Source organism: Gopherus evgoodei, chromosome 10 (genome assembly GCF_007399415.2).
Source record: "Gopherus evgoodei ecotype Sinaloan lineage chromosome 10, rGopEvg1_v1.p, whole genome shotgun sequence".
NCBI classification, from domain to species: domain Eukaryota; kingdom Metazoa; phylum Chordata; order Testudines; family Testudinidae; genus Gopherus; species Gopherus evgoodei.
In genome coordinates this window covers 71,253,582-71,271,692 of record NC_044331.1, presented here as the reverse complement: position 1 = coordinate 71,271,692, position 18,111 = coordinate 71,253,582, and the positions used below count along the sequence as shown (strand labels likewise).

General features: G+C 42.7%; 1 protein-coding gene across 1 annotated transcript; it reads right to left on the bottom strand.

Annotated features, from left to right (window-relative positions):
* Window positions 1-795: 795 nt before the first annotated feature.
* On the bottom strand, window positions 796-15,837 carry NPTX2 (neuronal pentraxin 2). Its single transcript, XM_030579117.1, has 5 exons — window positions 15,186-15,837; window positions 12,087-12,303; window positions 6,447-6,691; window positions 4,690-4,869; window positions 796-2,521 (listed from the first exon to the last, which is right to left on the bottom strand). Exons 1-5 carry the CDS (start codon window positions 15,645-15,647, stop codon window positions 2,294-2,296), a joined length of 1,332 nt encoding a protein of 443 aa, XP_030434977.1. The 5' UTR covers window positions 15,648-15,837; the 3' UTR covers window positions 796-2,293.
* Between the last annotated feature and the right edge of the window lie 2,274 nt (window positions 15,838-18,111).

Below are 18,111 nucleotides of genomic sequence, written 5' to 3'. Positions count from 1 at the left end.
GAGGTAGGTAAAATTTGCTCCTGATTAGTTCACTCTGTGGCGGTCTCTCTCATGAGACTTTAAAAAGTGTCAGATCTTTTATGTCCTGTGAGGCCTCTCCCTTTTATAGGGGATTAGCCTACTGTCCTCAGCACACTGTGCAGTACTCTTCACTCCTCATTTGCCACTTACTACCCTTACCCTGAGAGTATCTATGGCCACGTGCTCCCCTGGCATTTACCTGCCTCTCCAGGGACAAAATAATTTCTGCTGGAGCTCGGCCTACCTGCCCTCTGGTGCATCCATTGCTTTCCCCTCTGAAATCTTGCTGCAGTGTGGACTGGTACAACCACAGAAGGGTTGTGATTCGTGCTCAATATAGAGCAAATTACATGATAATTTATACCATAAGTGTGGGGAAGGGGGGGAGGAAATGACACTCCTCCCTCCCCAAGCCTAGACAAGACCTCCTAGCCATGGATGGGAACATGGAGAGGGTGGGAGAAAGTGAATGCCAGTACTGATATTTAGGTCTGGCTTCCTGTGCCACAGTAGTGAAAGAAAATGTCTTTTTATAAGGGACTTTACATGCCACCTGGGTGTGTAGTGTAATACACACTTCAGTCAGTGCAAGATTGGGGCTGTAGTTTGTATGTCATTCTGGAATAAAGGAAGTATATACATAGAAATATAAAACATTGGTCTTTTCAAGTTATGTCTAAAATATATGAATAAAATCAGAACTGTGAAGTGCCAGGTAGTACTTTGCAAGAATATAAAAGAAATGAACTGATTTTACAGTGCAATTTTTAATTAAAAATTATAAGAATTTTTCCTTTAAGAACATACTACATATTAGTGGGATTATGTAACTTTATCCAACAAATGGAACTGTCACTATAGAGATTCTTACAATTCAAAACATGAAAAATAAAATATATGATATTTAATTTTATAAATGTCCTCTTTTAAAAATCACTTTTCTTTAAATCAATAAGAGAGTATTAACTCTTTCTGGTACAGTACATATGCTATCTGCAAGCCAAAAACCAAAGAGTCACCAATATCAAGAAAATACAACTGTCTCCAGAGTATTGAGAAAGAATAAAAAGCATAATAAAATATACTTTATAAAGTCAGCTCAATGCTTACAGAAGTCAAGACGATTAACAAGAATTGAAAGCCAGCACATTAGTCATAGCACATAGAACCATAACACAGGAAGTGTCTGCAATAGAGACTTATGTTGGAAAAATATATGTGATTCTTAGCAAATGGGAACTGAACTTTGGCACTTGCTTATAAAAAGACCTTTCAGAGCAAAACAAAACTGAAATTCACTTAGAAACATTTTATATGTATTTAGAAAAGAAAAAACAGATTAGAGTGATAGAATTCAGAGAGAAAAATGCAGCACACTCATCAACCTACATGGAATACGAGTATAGTCATTCAACCATCACCTTACTCATGGGAGTGGAAAGGGGCAGAGGGAACACTGACTGGTAGCCAGAACCTCAGCTGGTATAAATTGATGTGGCTCCATGAAATCAATGGAGCTATGCTGATTTACATCAGCTGAGTATCTAGCTCTGTCTCTGAATTTGGAGTGGAATAGCATTTGCATCATATAGTCTTTTATGACCTAAGAGAGACAACAAGATGGGGAGGGTGGGGGTCATCTTTTATTGGACCAACTTCTGTTGGTAGAAGGTACAAACCTGTGAGCTACACAGAGCTCTTCTTCAGGTCTGGGGAGGAAGCAGAGTGTTTAGGTCATGACACCACAAGATAAGAATTCTAAATTGTAAAGCAGTTACCTTCTATAATGTGGGTAGTGGCTATTCTGCTACTATCTGCAGGTCTCAGGTGTGTTGAATTAAGATATGGTAAATGTAGTATAAGGATTACCTCATTTCTTTAAAAAGGTTGTAAAAGAAAGTATTGAATAGAGGTGGGGGAAGATGCAATATCAAGGTGTATGTTTTGCCTCTTACAAAGCACAAAGCTTTTTATCATATAGTATCAGGCAGGAGAAATTCTGCCACTTGATACAGGAAACATTTGCAGAAGATATTAGTGTACCAAGCAAGAACCAGATCCAAAGCCTATTGAACTCAATAGGTGTCTTTGGATCTGCCTTAAGACAACTACTATTTGAGCCAACAGGTGCCTCTTTCATCTTCAGGATTCATGCCAAGAACTACCAACTTTATTTGTACTCAATTCATTTGGTGAGGAAATAAGTGTGACAGACCTTACAAGAAGTTGTCCTAATAAAATGGGGGCACTTAAATAGAAAAAATGATTGTAGCTATAAATCTAGCAAACGCTCTTCACATGTCTCCACGGGCCATTTAGTTGCACCTCCAAATACATCAACATTGTTATCAACCCAGGGTATGATGTTTCCAGGCATGTTGGTAGAGCAGTTAGCAATATTCATGATATCTTCTGCTTTTAAGACCCTGTCCCATATATTGAACTGGCTCATCTCCCCAACAAAGGCTTGAGTTGCATCAAATCTTCCTCCAACCGTGTCCTTTATGCATATTAAAAAAAAGAATTAATTGAATAGGTTTTTCCATGTGCTTCTTTAAAATTAAAAAAGCCACCCACACTACCCACAATAGGAGAAATGCAAATGCAAAATGCTAGTCACCAAGATTTCTAAATGGGCTTTGTTTTACTTTTCACAAAATATTCCTCTTTCAAAGATTTAGAAGCTCATGTCTCAAAGAACTGGAGTGCGGTATCACAAGAGTGCGAATGCCATTTCCAATAGCAAACGGGCCACATTGTAAATCAGAGGAGCTACTCATGCTCACCTGTTGGAGCAAGGCATACACATGTGGCTTTGAAAAAAAAAAGAGAGCTGATTTAGGGACTAGATTTTGTTAACTTCAGTGATAACTGTGCATGTGTAAAGGGTGCTCTGAAGCAATTATAGTAGTAAATATAACATGCTCCTGGACCAGTCATCTGCAGGGATTAAACCAGGACCTCTGGGTTTCAAAAGAAACAGTGTCTATTGCCTGTGTTACAGGACTAACACCATCACACTGGAGGTAATAGCAGTCTCACTCCTTAAATGGTCCAGCCACTAGGAAGAGGTGAAGAGCTACACTGAGTTAGCATGATTATACAGCAAGTTGATTGTACAGATTGGAGCCAAGTATAGTATGAGCAGGCAGAGGGAAAGCTTCACAGAAGAGCTCTGATAGTGCTTTAATGCTGAACTTGCGCCCCTACTATGCAACGAAGCTGACATGGTCAAGAAGCAATTCGGTTACAGCCAATAATTTCATTGAATCTCACTTCCCTTTCAATTCATAAGCAGATCACAAAGATCTGTCAATTTATTCCTTAGGTAATATTTGCAAATTTCATAGCAAGATACCTTGTTTTACAAAAAAAGTTAGTAAAGGGCATTGCCAATATTCAAATATCACAATTTGCAGTCTGTTGTTAGTTACATAAGTCACTGTATAGCTCAGGGGTCTCAAACATGCGGCCTGTGTAGTTATTTCCTGCAGCCGCCAAGCTCCCCTCACCTGCTGCCCTCCCACCCACGTAGTATGCCATGTTTCTGCTCCTCTGCCTACCTCCAGGTGCTCCCCACTGCCAAACAGCTTAGCTCTTTCCAGGAGGGAGGAGAAGGAGTGAGGAGCCGCGCGCTCGGGAGGAGGTAGAGAAGAGGCAGGGATTTGGTGAAAGGGGTTGGAATAAGGGTGGGAAGAGGAAGAGCAGGGGCAGGGCCTCATGGAAGGGGTGTACTTGCAGGGGGCTTTTGTACCTTCATATGAAAAGGTGTCAATGATGTGGCCCTTGGGCCAATGTACTAGTCCTCATGAGGCCCTCGTAATGATTTGAGTTGGAGATCCCTGGTATAGCTAGTGGTTGGATGACTTATGTAACTAGTCAAAGCATGACTGGAGAGCTGTAAATATTACAGAGAAGTGGCCTATTCTGCCCCTTTACAAAGGCATAGCATGTGCTTCAGCTTCCAGTGGGTTCACCTCTGGGCTGGGGCAGGAAGGGACCCTGGACACAAGCCTCTCCATTATGCCCTGTTGGGGCTTAGTGCTCAGTTGCCATAATAGTTGGATTCCTCTATGCATTCGCAGAGGAACAGTGCCAATATTTTAGCTATGAAGAAGGGGGTGGAAAGAGAAGGAAGGGGCTCCCTGCGCTCTCCCCCTAAAGAGGACCAAATTGTGTCTGGCCCTAAGACTGGAGGCACAGTAACTACCATTTCAGGCAGCTGCCCATCGCTATGTTCAGAGGCATCATAACTGGACCAAATCAGCCTATTTCCATAGACTATCTAGTATCCATATAGCTACCAGCAATCAGTTTCAAAGGATTCATATTCAAGCATTAGGTCAGATCACTGGCAAAAGTAACAGACAATGCGTCCTATTTTAGCATTAAGTTAACACTTGCAATAGGAAATATTTCATTACATATTAATGAAGAGAAATACAGCATGGTAATAGGTACTGATTCCCCCAAACATCAGTTGCTTAATCATGCATCTCTCAGATGCTACACACGGAGAAAGGGGAATGGTATTTTATAACTGGACAATAGCAGTCCTATGAATTCCAAATTCCCTTTATTTATGAACAGTAGGTTTTTCTTTACTTTCTGCTTTTAGAGAAGAGTGGGAGATTTGGTTGTTTTTACTAGAAAAATTTCTCAACTCACCTGCTCCTGACCCAAAATCAGAATCCCTCCGGGTTTAATTGGGTGCCAAGGGGCTAAGTTTTCCCCAGTGCCAAGTTTCTCTCCATCCTGAAAAGCCTCCCACATTCCATCTCTAGTGGTCCACGTGACGCAGATATGATGCCACTTCCCATCACTAATAAACAGAGGAAGCTGGGCAACCTGCATGTAGATAACAATAATGAATGCTATACTTCAAATGGCTAAAAAGACAATCATCTCAATAAAAGGAGGGGTGGAAGTACATTCCTTGTACTGGAAATTCAGCGAGAAGGACATGTCTTCTGCTCCAGCTATGGCTAAATATCACAGGTATGAGAGCCTGGGCTACCACTATTCCTGCTGATGCTGCACGTTAGTCCATAGCATTTTGTTGTTGTTTAAATCCTTTCATGCTTAGCCCTAATCTTCCATTCAGTTTTCGTGCTAGGATTGTCTGTCTTCAATCCTGGGGCTTGCCCGTGGCATTTGTAGAAAATACTGCTGCACTCTATTTGCTGAGAAAAATCTTGAGCCTCTCTTACTCTAGCTGTCTATGGAAACTTTACTATGGGCTTCAAAGGGCACAGGATTAGGCCCCTTTATTGGCATAATCCAACACTGAAGTCAATAGAAAGACTCACTGGCTTCAGTGGACTTTGGATCAACCCTTAGGGCAGGAGAATATTTTTAGCCTTATACAAGCAGTTAAGAGTGTAGGCTAACAAGAACATTTTACTATTTGAGATAAGCAAGTTCTAACCTCCCTTCACCCTCCCCCCCACACATGCTAAAATTTTATATATTTTTAATAAGCAATACTTAGATGGTTCATGGTCATGCAGTGAGTTGAGTTCTACTGTAGGTATCTTAGCAACCCTATCACTACACTCCCAGGGATTAGGTGTTTGAAACTTAAACACATACAAAGAACAGTGCCTGATGCCAAGCTTTGGCAAACTGCACTTCAGCCAATCAACAATCTAATTTTTGCTCAGCTAAGTAGTGTAAGGACTTAATCTGAGGTGTACAAGTTCTAAATCAATTTCTTTTGACATCCAGCCCAAACTGGGGGTGGTGGAGAGATGTTCAGGGTACTTAATTTTGAAACGTTGGGTTTTAGTATCTCTTCTTCTCAGGCCTGATTCTGCAGTGTGCTGAGCACCATTAGTGCATGTTTGACACTTTGTAGAAGAGGTCCCTGATAATTAAACTTCTTATAGACAAAGGTAACAGTTGGAAAAGTTTGACATAATGTGAAGATGTAGTAATTAGAATTATTAATAATGTTGACATATGCCTTAGTCTTTGATCTCAGGTTAATTTTATGCCAGGTTCAGTCTGATATATTAAATTCCTATTAATTTTAAAAGAACATCATTGGCTTGACTATAATCTCTTTTATACAGGCTCTAAACTGGTTTAACTTCAAAGAGGTTACTCCGGATTTAAAATGGTGTGAATGAGAGGAGACTCAGACCCAGGATACCTAAATGTTTCTAATTGTAATGTAGAAGCATAGGTGAAGCATATCCATACCATATTGCTTATTCTCATGAACAAAAGCATCACCCAATTTTATTCAAAGCCATTCAATGAAAGTATATGCATTTTTTATTTTAAACTTTAGTGCCCTGATCTTGCTGCCATTGAAGTCAATGGAAAAAAGTTACTGGAGATTTTTTAGAGTGCAGAATCAGGCCTTAAAACATCTTTTACCTGGGCTGTATATTCTAGAAAGAAGAGTAGCTAGTTCTCACCTTGTCGTTAATTAGCAATTCGATTGGATTATTGCCCCACTCAATCAGAACAATTTCGTTAGCCTGCCCAGGGACAGCGTAGGAGAATGGTGTTCCAATTCCAGGAGAAGCACTCGACCTCAGCCACAAGCACACAGTGAATGCATACAACTCTGGTAAGGTCTTCTTGATCTTCCCAAATAAATAATTTGTGCGAAGAGGGAGACCGACCTTGAATTCATCTGGTGATTTAAATGCACTGCTTCCTATGGTTATAGAAAGAGAAAAAGCTTTACGTGTGTTTAAAATGTAAGTGTCTTAGCTAAAGCTGAACTTGTGTTCAGACATGTTATTTTCTAACTGACTGATTTAAGGAATTACACGCAAACTACATTGAAAGTACATTAAGGTTCCACAGACCTACATTAAGGTTGCACAATCTGCCCCCCCCCCTTGTGTGTCTGTTATAATACAGTCTTTAGTTATATATCACATACTATTTTTCCATAGGATTCCTGCCTCATCCAGTGCACAGAATGGACAGTGCTCAATAAGCAGCTGTTCAATATTTTGAATTCTCCTTGTTGTCCAATGTGTGGCCTAGGCCTTATTACTCCCCATTATTCAAAGGCAGCTCCAAAAACTAAATTAACTCACCCCTCCCACAGCCTTTTCTATGGCACTCACTACTGTAGTATCTGAGCGCTTCAAACATTTTATCTTTACAAACCCTCTGCAAGATGAGGTGGTATCATAATCTCTGTGCTTTTGGTCCTCATCTCTAAATGGAGATGGAGGAAGTATTCACTAGGTCTGGGAAACCAGTTTGAAATGACTAGGTCCAGATATCTCAGTACATGGTTTCCAATCAGGCCTACTAGTTCCATTCTGTGGGAAGCTGAATCTTTTTTAAAAAAAAACCATCCTGAACTGGAATGAAAAAGTTGGAAGCTTACTGCAGAATGAAAATTCACAAAAATTGGCCCCATCAAGACACTTCTCTTTGATAACGTTGGTTTATTTCATCTTTTATTATATGAATTAATAGTTATTATACAATATAATGTATATTTATGTAATAGAAGAGAAAACAAAATTGACATTGAATTATTTCAACTGTTTCCTGTTGAAAGTTTCATCAAAATCAACATATTACTACAATACATTTTGATTTTGACTAAATGGCATTGTCCAGTGGAGAACTAAAAATGTTTGATGAGTTCTAATACTTTGCATTATATAGCACGTTAAAAGCCTAGCTCCCATTGCCTTCAGTTACAGCCATGAGTGCAATTCTGCTAATTAGACCCCAGGGTCCAGTTGGGCACTCAGAAAAATGAGGAAAACAATTCATGACACCCTCTGAAGTGTGGTTCGACTTGCTCAGTGTCACATATGTAGGAAGCAGGAATCGAATCCAGTTCTCCAGGGCAATATACAATTGCCTTATCCATGAGACTCTTTATTCTTCCTGAAGTCCTCTGCTTTATTTACTCACACCTTCCAATTTCTGCAACAGCCTCTGTCACTACACAACCCCAATTCATCCCGGAGAAGGTCTAGTCTGTGCACTGAACAAGGAAATGATCATGTGGAAACAATATGTGAGCATGCAATTTAAGACTGTATCCTAGCACATTATGCACAAGGGGGCCAAATTAGGGTTGCCTGTGCAATCTTAATTCTGGTATTTCCTAACATGTGTGCTTGACTTCTAACATGGGTTTTTGTAATTTCCTAGGTTTTTAAAAAAGCAAACTGGAATAAAACTCAGAAGAGCTACTACCTGGCATCATAATCATCAGGGAACTTTTAGATCCACCACACAGACATCTGCCACTTGTGCTAACAGAGTAACTGATAGCAATAGTAGGAACCATCCGTGATGTGAACCAGCAGTGGAGAGGGTTGAGACACACTTTGCTGGTGCATTTCAGATATTTGCTGCCAGCAGAGGAATGGTGAGACTTGGAACATTGGGTTCCATTCCAGGCTCTGGAGCGGTGGGGGGTGCTCTAGTGGGCACAGACTCTTCTGTGCCTTTCCCCCAGAAGCTTGATCCCCTCCCCTGTCCTATCCTTCCCCACCTGTGGCTCATTCTCCTTGCCTACCATTCCCAGTCTCCATTACTCAAGATTTTCATCTCAGCCCTAATCTCCTTGTCCAGGCAGTCCTAGGTCTCAGTCACACACACACTTGCTTCCTCACCCCACACTTAGTGCTAGTCTCCTTGCCCAGCCTAGTTCCGTCCCTCCCAATTCCTCTTCTAATCTCTCCTCCCAGGCCCAGGCTCCCTCTTCAGGTTCCTCATCCAATCTCAGTCTTCCCCCATCCATAATCCTCCACAGCTTCTTACCGTCTCTTGGCCAGCCAATCCCAGTCCACATACACACAGGAGAAGGAGCTGGGAATATTTCCCCTGCCCTCTTCCCTTGTTCCTTCCAGTTCCCTGACACATTGGTTCTCATCCCAGTCTCCTTTTCCAGCCAGACTCAGTCTGTGTCATAGAATCATAGACTACCAGGGTTGGAAGGGACCTCAGCAGGTCATCTAGTCCAACTCCCTGCTCAAAGCAGGATGAATTCCCAACTAAATCATCCCAGCCCAGGGCTCTGTCAAGCCTGACCTTAAAAATCTCTAAGGAAGGAGATCCCACCACCTCCCTAGGTAACCCATTCCAGTGCTTCACCACTCTCCAAGTGAAAATTTTTTTCCTAATATCCAACCTAAACCTCTCCCACGGCAACTTGCGACCATTACTCCTTGTTCTGTCATCAGGTACCACTGAGAACAGTCTAGAGCCATCCTCTTTGGAACCCCCTTTCAGGTAGTTGAAAGCAGCTATCAAATCCCCCTCATTCTTCTCTTGTGTCCCCCCACCCTCAGTTCTTGTTCTGCTTCACCCCATTTTTCACTGCCTCCTAGTCCCACTCTTGATCCAACCAGTCCTGGTTTCTTTCCCCACTGCATGCAGATCCACCTTCCCCTTGCTAGCAGCCAGGCAAAGGTGGAAAGGTCACCAATAGCACAGGAGAGATAGGCCCCCTGCTCTAGGTTCCAGTGCCTGGCCCCAGCCATGCCAAGGGCAGCTTGGAGCAATGATTACAGGGAAAGTCCAGCTTCACCCTTGTAGCTATGGGCTGGAGGGAGCATGCTCAGTTTGTCTCAGAGGATAGTGCATGCACAGCCTGGTCAGCAGGTGCGCCAAGGCTCAAGCATGCTCAGTGAGGATGGTATCTTCAAAAAAAATAAAAAATGTAACTGCTACAAATCAAAGAATTCTCCACTAAACATGTACAAACTGATTTTTCAAAGATGTATAACTTGGCCAGATTTTCAGGGGGATATCAAACAGCACATCTTTGACACAAAGGCCACGCTCCTGACAAATTTCAAGCCCCTTCTCCAAAGCATGGGGAACTAAAGTTAGAATTTAACATGGCCAAATCACTGTATTTTCCCCTACCCTTGATCTTTGAAAATTTTTTTTTTATTTTTTTATTTATTTTTTTTTTAAGAGAACTTCGGCCAAAGCCATTCAGGCAGACCTGGAAAATTGCAAACCCTAAACAGTTGTTGTTTGGCAAAGCCAAAGGCCACTAAAAACAGGGTCTTATCCAGGGGAGTGTCAGGCAGCCTTTCATATAGGCGGTGCTACCAGCCCTCACTATAATAACTAACAAAGAAACAGACGTTTGCAACTGTAAGGGTAGGTGCTAGGTTACATACACATGGTTAGAGACAGTGGCTTTCAGTCTAAATGTTCCCTGGTGCATTTTAACATAGCACTATGTTAAAATGCCCTAAGGAGCCTTTGGTGTGCACCAGCAGGGTCTATACAGGCCAATTAATGAGCCACACAGTGTGCTTTAGAAATCACACCCCAGAGTGCTCATTACCTCATCAGGTAGGCAAGTCCTTGGAGACCATAGTCATCTGTAACACCTCCATACCAAAATCAGGTGCCAGTGAGAACTCTTCCATAGCCTACTACTATGCTTTACAAAAGATAGGTTTTTGCCAGGAAAAATGTAAGGTCCAGTGAGAGCTTATAGCACTGTGGATGGCTGAGTCTATTGCCCAGAAATAGATTACAAACAGATCAGCATTTGAAATGAAATTATTAATACTTGGCACTTGTACTGCTTCTTTCATTACAACATCCCAAAGGGCTTCACAGACATTAATGGGCTGAATTTCTCAACATAGCAAGTATTATCCTCCGCTTTACAGAAGGAGAAAAGTGAGGCACAGGAAAAGCTAAGTGAGTTGCCTCAAAATTGCAGAGAAAAGCAACAATGCCAGGATAAGAACACACATCTCCCAATTCCTGGCCCCAAACACTTCAACTCCTTAGAAATCTTTGGAGATCAGCTTTTTTAAAAAGTTCTCAGCTGTTTTTAGTCCCCCAGAGAGATATAAGCACTGGAAATTGACTCTTACTTCTCTCTCGGAAGACTGTGTCCTACAGGGACACACTATTTCTGGCCCAATATTACAAGTGTCAGCGAGTTTGCAATTCAAGGCACTTTTATAGTCATAGTCTTCATCAAAAAGATTCAAGAGAAACTTGTTAATTTGGAAGAGTTCATTGCTCCAAGCCTATTGCATCTCAGACATTTTCACTGCAGCTGAGACTTAGCTTTGATATTGGGAAACTGTTAAGATGACCAGACATCTCTTTTTGCACATTCTTTTTAAAATGAAAAGAATATGCCCAGCACTAAACAAATGGATCCATTAGTCTGTAGTTTAAAATTCATGAGATGTGTATGTTTGCACATTTCTGAAAGTATACCCACTGCAATTTGTTTTTAAGTGGACAGCCCATTCATCCAAGCAAGTCCTTGTTCAAATCTGCTGTTTTTATAACCATTATTTAAGGATAATCTAATGCTATGCTTTATTGTATATTGTCCTTGCAGACAGTTTCATTTTGTAGTTCATTGCCACATGCATTTGTAAGTTAAATAAATGGACTCTACTCACACATGCAGTTCCCCAGTAATAATTAATCTAAACATCTGATTAAATGATTAGGATTAATTGTCTCCCAGTGGCACCATTGTAATCCACTGTAAAACCTGAAGGTTGCACATTTGGGATAGGACACATGCTTCAAGGTCTGCTGAATCTCAGGAGGCAATATTCACCACTAAGGAAAACCAAAAAGTTTTGTAGTCAACAAAAAAGGTGTAGTCAACAAAAAAGTGGAGAGGGTCTAGTGGTTGCAGATCTAGAGGATGAAGTTAGCTGCACCAGCCTATGCCAATAGGCAACTTGTGTTTACTAATTTTATCTGCACTGAAAGTTGTGAGCTAACAGTGTCAAAAGCACTTTTAAGGAGAATTGCCTTCCCCCACCCCTTCTCCACTTACATGGCCCCCATATCTATAGATTTCTTAGCATACAACAAATTTTAAGGGAAAACACCTAGTATTTTTCCAGTTTAGAGATGAGAAACTGTATGGACAAAGTCACTTGTCCAATAAGTCTGTGACAGAGGCAGGAATTGAACCCAGATCTCCAAATACATAGCCCAGTCCCTCAGCACAAGATCATGCTGTCTCTTAAGAGGTACAGTTCTAGTACTGCAGCAGAAGAGGAGGAAAACTAAACAGCAACATGCAGGGAAGGCTTTAAATTCTGTTTCTAAATTACCTTTTTCTAATTCAGAAACTCTTTCCAGCAATGCACTCAGGGCTGTTTCTGTCTTCTGCCGATGGGCTGAAGTTTCATTATGAAGCAGGGATTTCTCATCCTCAAGTTCAGCCACTTTGCTTAAAAGCTGGCGCTCTAGATCTCCAAGCCTCCTTTGAAGCATCTCTCGAAGCTCATTAGGCAGGGCTGCATATGAGACATTGGCTCGAAGTTGGTGCTTCAAGGAAAAAAGAAGAGATTTTATGCCATATCTGAAAAAGCAAAACTTGTGAAATGTGGGTCTGCTCATGACCAAAGAAGAAAGCAGTTTTCAAACCCAGAACACTAAGCTCTCCTGAAAAGTATAATAGAAATGCTAAAAAGCAACATCATGTTCAAACCTTTCATCAGGCTAACAAAAGAAACACTCATTTCTTTAATACCAATGTATTTGTTTAATGCTTCCCTTTTTTCTTATCACTGAAAGTTCATACATTTAAGATAGTTCAATAAATACATTCAAGAAGCCAAGTTTGATGTATTTCAAATAGCTACATGTTGCACATTTAAAAAAAATAAGTCAATTCAACTAATTAAAAGTGACATTACCAGACACTAAACCGGAGTTAATTAAACCAAGAAAATGTTTTGATTACTTTAAAAATCAAAATAGACATTCTGGGTATTTTAATTTGGTAAATAGTGAATGATTTAACAACCAACAAGAGTTCAGATATTTCATCAAATCAACTCCAAAAGTGACCCATTATGAAAATTTGTTTAAGTTGTCAAAGTGGGATAGTCTTTATCCCAAATGACACTGTTTACTTAAATTACAGCTAAAAACCAAGTTTTATTGTCTACAGGCATTTTATTGCCAAAGCTTTCCTTTCCCTCCCCCATCAAAATTATAATGCTATCATGAGATGCTTCAATAAATATCATAATACGAGACTGAACGTTACACTGAACAGGAAAAGCTGTCCTTGAGAAGCAGCCCTTTTAAAAATTGTATTTAATTTGTACTGAATATTCTCTTCCAAAGAGAAGAGGAGAACAAAAGAGAACAAAAGCAAAGAAATGGAAAGGGAGGGTAAAGAAAGGAAGAAATAGGGCAGAGGAGAGAGAAGAATGACATCTCAGTTTTCATCTGCTAGGAATTAATCAAGGATTTCTAAAAAGTCAGACCAAATCTTTTCAGATTTACCTGAGGTCCATCTTTTCTGAAGGATTACCTGCTCTCTAGCTGCCAGGTCAGCCGAGTCACTGTGCCAAGCTTCTATCCCTGGAAGTAATTTGCTCGCCCTCTAAGCAATTCAAGACGTTTGGCTACAAACACTGCTCTAGAGAACCAAGCTTTCCGTGAATTGGAGAGTAACCCATCTGGTGGGTTACTTCCCAGAACTGTGTTTTGGGATCAAATTTTTAATGAGGTATCCATTACTATATCAATCCTGCCTACTTCTAGCCAAATGGATCATATTCTGGGACAGTCCCATAAATGTTAGTGCGACTCCAGAAGACCCTCATCTCCAGCAGCAGACAAGGCCCAAGCACTGTAACCTATGAGGAAGTGCTTTGAAAAAAAAAAAAGGTGTTAAAAACCTCTACTACAGGTCTCATCTTACGCTGGGTTACATTCCGCAGTCAGCGTGTAAAGCGAAAATCGTGTATAGTCAAAATTATATTGAGTGTAATGGCAGGCGGAATCACCCGCACTACAGAAACAATATTTAAATGGTTATTTCTTTCATTTTTGCCAACTGTGTAAAGCTGAAATCGCATATGTTAAATGCGCCTAAGATGCAACAGACCTGTACTGATCTATTATTAAAACTGATTCAACAGCCATTCTGGTTATACACTAGCTAGTAATTGACTAGATATAAACTTAAAACATTTTAAGCCCTCTTGGGAATCACATATATCAGAATGTGATTATATCTAGAGAATATATCTAGAATGGAGAATATATCTAGAATTCTGCTACGGTCGGGGGGGGGGGCTAACCAATACTGCTTGGAAAAAAAAAAAGTTTCCATCCTAGCAAACATTGTCACAAGTGTTGTCTAACTGTGAGCCTGATCCAAAGCTTACTGAAGTCAATGAGAGCCTTCACACTGATTTCAGTGGGCTTTGGATCAGGCTTTGTATTTGTACAGTTCTTTGAATGACTCGCTTTCACTCTAGACCAGCTCTCACTAAAGCATGCCGTTGTCTTTATGACCCACACTTCACAACTTTCTCAAGGACCTTGCTGTTTTGTTCAGCAGCCTATGCCAAGGTCATATGGTGGCTTTGGTCAGACATGTCAGCATCACATTCCAAGCCCTGAGCAGGCAGCTTCTCATCACTAGCAGAGATTTTGAAATATTAAAAAACAGATACTAAGCTCATAACAGCAGGAAAATAAAACCCACAAATCTCTTTCCATTCATTTGAAGGGCAGAGACATATTAAGAAGGATACTCTGTTATCCATTAACCAAAACAGCAAACAAATCAATTCGCTGCAGCCTCTCTTGCTGGGTCACTTGTGTTTTTCCCCCCCTTTAAATATATAAGGGATTCATTAACAGTTGAACATGCACCCAGCACAAGGGTGTGCACCACAGATTGCCTGTCTAAAGCACTCATTTATTCAGAAATTACAGTACCTACACCCAGTTCCCTTCTCAAACCTCCCCTCCTATGCCTCAGAGGAAACGTGGGCCCTAGCTCTCACTACACTATGGCATATCCCTAGAGTCACCCCTAAGAAAGAGAGGTAGGAGGAGATTATATCGCTGGCTGACCCAGAAGCTGACAAAATAAAGGCTCCTGGCAGGCCCCAGCTGCTGGATGAACCATCGGTAGCTGCTGGGAAGCCATGCCTGTTCCCTTCAGTCTGTGACTGGGAGGAACTTCCTCAGATGCCCTCCTGAAAGAGACCCGTGTATTTTCAGTGACAGACATCAGCCCTCCGCCCCCCCAAGGCTACTCGTTACAGCCTGGCGCCTGCAGCTGCTGTGGACGTGGCACCTCGGATTAAAAGTGCTGTACAGACATACCCAGCAACAGCCGCCCTGTTTGCAGCACCAGGGACAGCTCCCCATCCAGCCGGTCTCTGAGCATCTCCTACCTCCAGGTTCTCCAGCCGGTCCTTCAGCGTCTGCATGGTCCGGCTCAGCTGGTCGATGACCTGAGTGGGGTCCCGGGGCAGGTCCCCCATGGTGTCTTTGCCTTTGGGCAACTCTTTTCTCCACCCTCCAGGCCCGGGCTTGCCGTCGGGGCCGGGGGAGGTTTCGCAGCGGCTCAGCTTGCTGGTCAGCTCCCGGATGGTCTCCCGCTGGTTGCCGATGGTCTCCTTCTGCTGCAGGATGGTCTCCCGCAGCTGCAGCACGGTGGCTTTCAGCTCCTCCTCGGAAGGGAGCGCGCCCCCCTGCATAGGGACCGGGGGTAGCGGGCAGCCCGAGGGGGCAGCGTCCAGCGGCAGGGAGGTGCACACGAATCGGCTCCCCGAGGGGCTCTCCTGGCCCCTCACTCCCCGCCAGCTGGCCCCGGAGACTAGGGAGAACAGCAGCCCAGCCAGGAGAGCCAGCATGCCGGCTCACGGAGCCCCCGAGGGCAACGGGGAAACGAGCCCTTAACGCTGCTGGGAAGGGGATGGGGAGATTGCTTGGGGGACCGTGGTGCGGCTCTCCGGGGCGGCTGGTACAAGGGCACCCGGCGCTGCTCACTCCCGATTGGCTGCGGCGGCCCCGGACAGCTCGGAGCAGAGCCCGCTCTACTAGCTGCGCCGCCCTAGCTGCTGCGCTCGGCTCCGGCTCGCGGGCTTTTAAAGGCAGGGCGGTGGGGGAGCGGGCGGCGGGCGCTGGTTGGTTGGGGCCCGGGCTGACGCCACGCGGTCCCCCGCGCACTGAGGCGCTGGAGTGGGTGTGGGAGGCCAGGGAGACTTCCCATTGGCTGCTCGTCAGGACGGGGAGACGCGTGAGCCAGTTCAGCCTGGCCCCAGGCAAGTCAGGGACGAGCCTCGCCGCCTGAGTCATTAGCCCGCGGCTGGGGACACGCAGGCGGCACCGCTGACGGTAGTTCGGGGGGCGAGTTGCGGTGATGAGTACCGGACGGCGTGGGGGCTGGCAGAGCCTCAGCTGGATCCATGCTGGACTCTACAGCAATAGCCTGCTGGGGAAAAGACAGCCACGTGGTGAAAGCACCGGATCCACAACTGGGTTCTTGACCTGTCTCCAAGTCACTGTCTCGATCTGCCTCAGTTTACCATTGCTACCATGGACATCCTGCTACTTCCCTACTTTATGCCATCTATCTAGTGGGGGTAAATTACTGAGGCCACAATTTTGATTTAGGGTTGCTCAGCCTTTGATCTGGTTTTTCAGAAGTGCTAAAAGGCTCATAACCCAGGAGGAGGTGGTAGGTATTCAGTGTTAAAGCCTGTGTTAAGATATTCCAAATAGAAAGACACTATAACTTTGAAGTGATACTGCCCCTTTCTCCAGTCAATTTTGTGTTGTGTTTGTGTTCAGTGCAGTGCATTTTCAGACAGAACTGAATTCAAGCATGCAACTACTTGCATTTCAGTGTGTGTAGGCATCAGCTATCTACTCCCCATCCTCAGTTCAGGACTACCCATCACCCACTGCCTAGGGAGGCATTTCTTAAGTATCTCTTCTTCAAGGTGGAAGGAAACCTTAGGACCCAATTCAGAAAAGCACTTACTTAAGATAATCCCATTCAGGAAAGCATTGGCTTCAGTAGGACATGCTTAAGTGCCCTTCCTGAATTGGGAGTCTCTCCTGAATCAATGTCTTAGGCCTGATCCAAAGTCCATAAAAACTAAGGGCTGGTCTACACGAGCAGAGGGGATCGATCTACGATACGCAACTTCAGCTACGTGAATAACATAGCTGAAGTCGAAGTATCTTAGATCGAGTTACCTACCGTCCTCACGGCGCGGGATCGACGTTCGCGGCTCCCCTGTCAACTCCGCTACCGCCGTTCGCATTGGTGGAGTTCCGGAGTTGACAGGAGGGCATTCGGGGATCAATATATCGTGTCTATATGAGACGCGATATATTGATCCCCAAGAAATCAATTGCTACCCTCCGATACGGCCAGTAGTGAAGACGTATCCTAAGTCTTTCCCCTGACTTCAGTGGGCTTCAGATCAGGTATTTCATACAGAATATTAAGATTTCTGAGGCAATGGCTCTCAACCTTTCCACAGTACTGTACCCCTTTCAGGAATCTGATTTGTGTTGTGTACCCCAAATTTCATCTCACTTGAAAACTACTTGCTTCTAAAATTAGACATAAAATGCAAAATTGTCACAGCACACTATTACTGAAATATTGCTTACTTTCTCCTTTTTACCATATAATTATAAAAGAAATCAATTGGAATATGAATACTGTACTTACATTTCAGTGTATAGTATACAAAGCAGGATAAACAAATCACTATATGAAATTTTCATTTGTACTGGCTTCACTAGTGCTTTTTATGTAGCCTGCTGTAAAACGAGGCAAATATATAGATCAGTTGATGTAACCCCTGGAAAACATCTGCATACCCCCAGGGAATCCACATACCCCTGGTTGAGAACCACTGTTTTAGGTCAATAATGTCATATTGTCAGACTAGATAAAGAGTAATTGATTAATGTCTGTATTATATTTTGAAGATGTAAACTATTAAGGAGTATTCATTTTATATTCATTTATTTAAATGCATGAATATAAAAATACATACTAAGGCTCTGAAGGATGTTTGTGAGGTACTACGCATCTGTAAGTGCAATGGCACAGGACAGAGGAATGTTTGGTATTTCAGTAAGCTTTAAGTTGGCATCACAACACAGGCACAACATTCACAACCATTGCAGTGCATTATACCAGATACACACTTATTTGCCCCTTATTTTTAAGGAATACTGTTCAAGAGCAATAAGTCTCGTTATCTCTAATACTTTGTATAAATAGATTTGACAGTTCTATGACAAAGCCAGCAAACAAAAATTTATTTTGGCAAAGAATTTCATTAATGTTAA

Excerpts from the sequence above, each read along its gene's own strand:
- NPTX2 (XM_030579117.1), bottom strand. The coding sequence starts at position 15,647 with ATGCTGGCTCTCCTGGCTGGGCTGCTGTTCTCCCTAGTCTCCGGGGCC. Across the intron at positions 6,692-12,086 it reads AGTTTCTGAATTAGAAAAAG|GAAGCAGTGCATTTAAATCA; the intron begins GTAATTTAGAAA and ends CTATAACCATAG. Across the intron at positions 4,870-6,446 it reads AATTGCTAATTAACGACAAG|GTTGCCCAGCTTCCTCTGTT; the intron begins GTGAGAACTAGC and ends ATCTACATGCAG.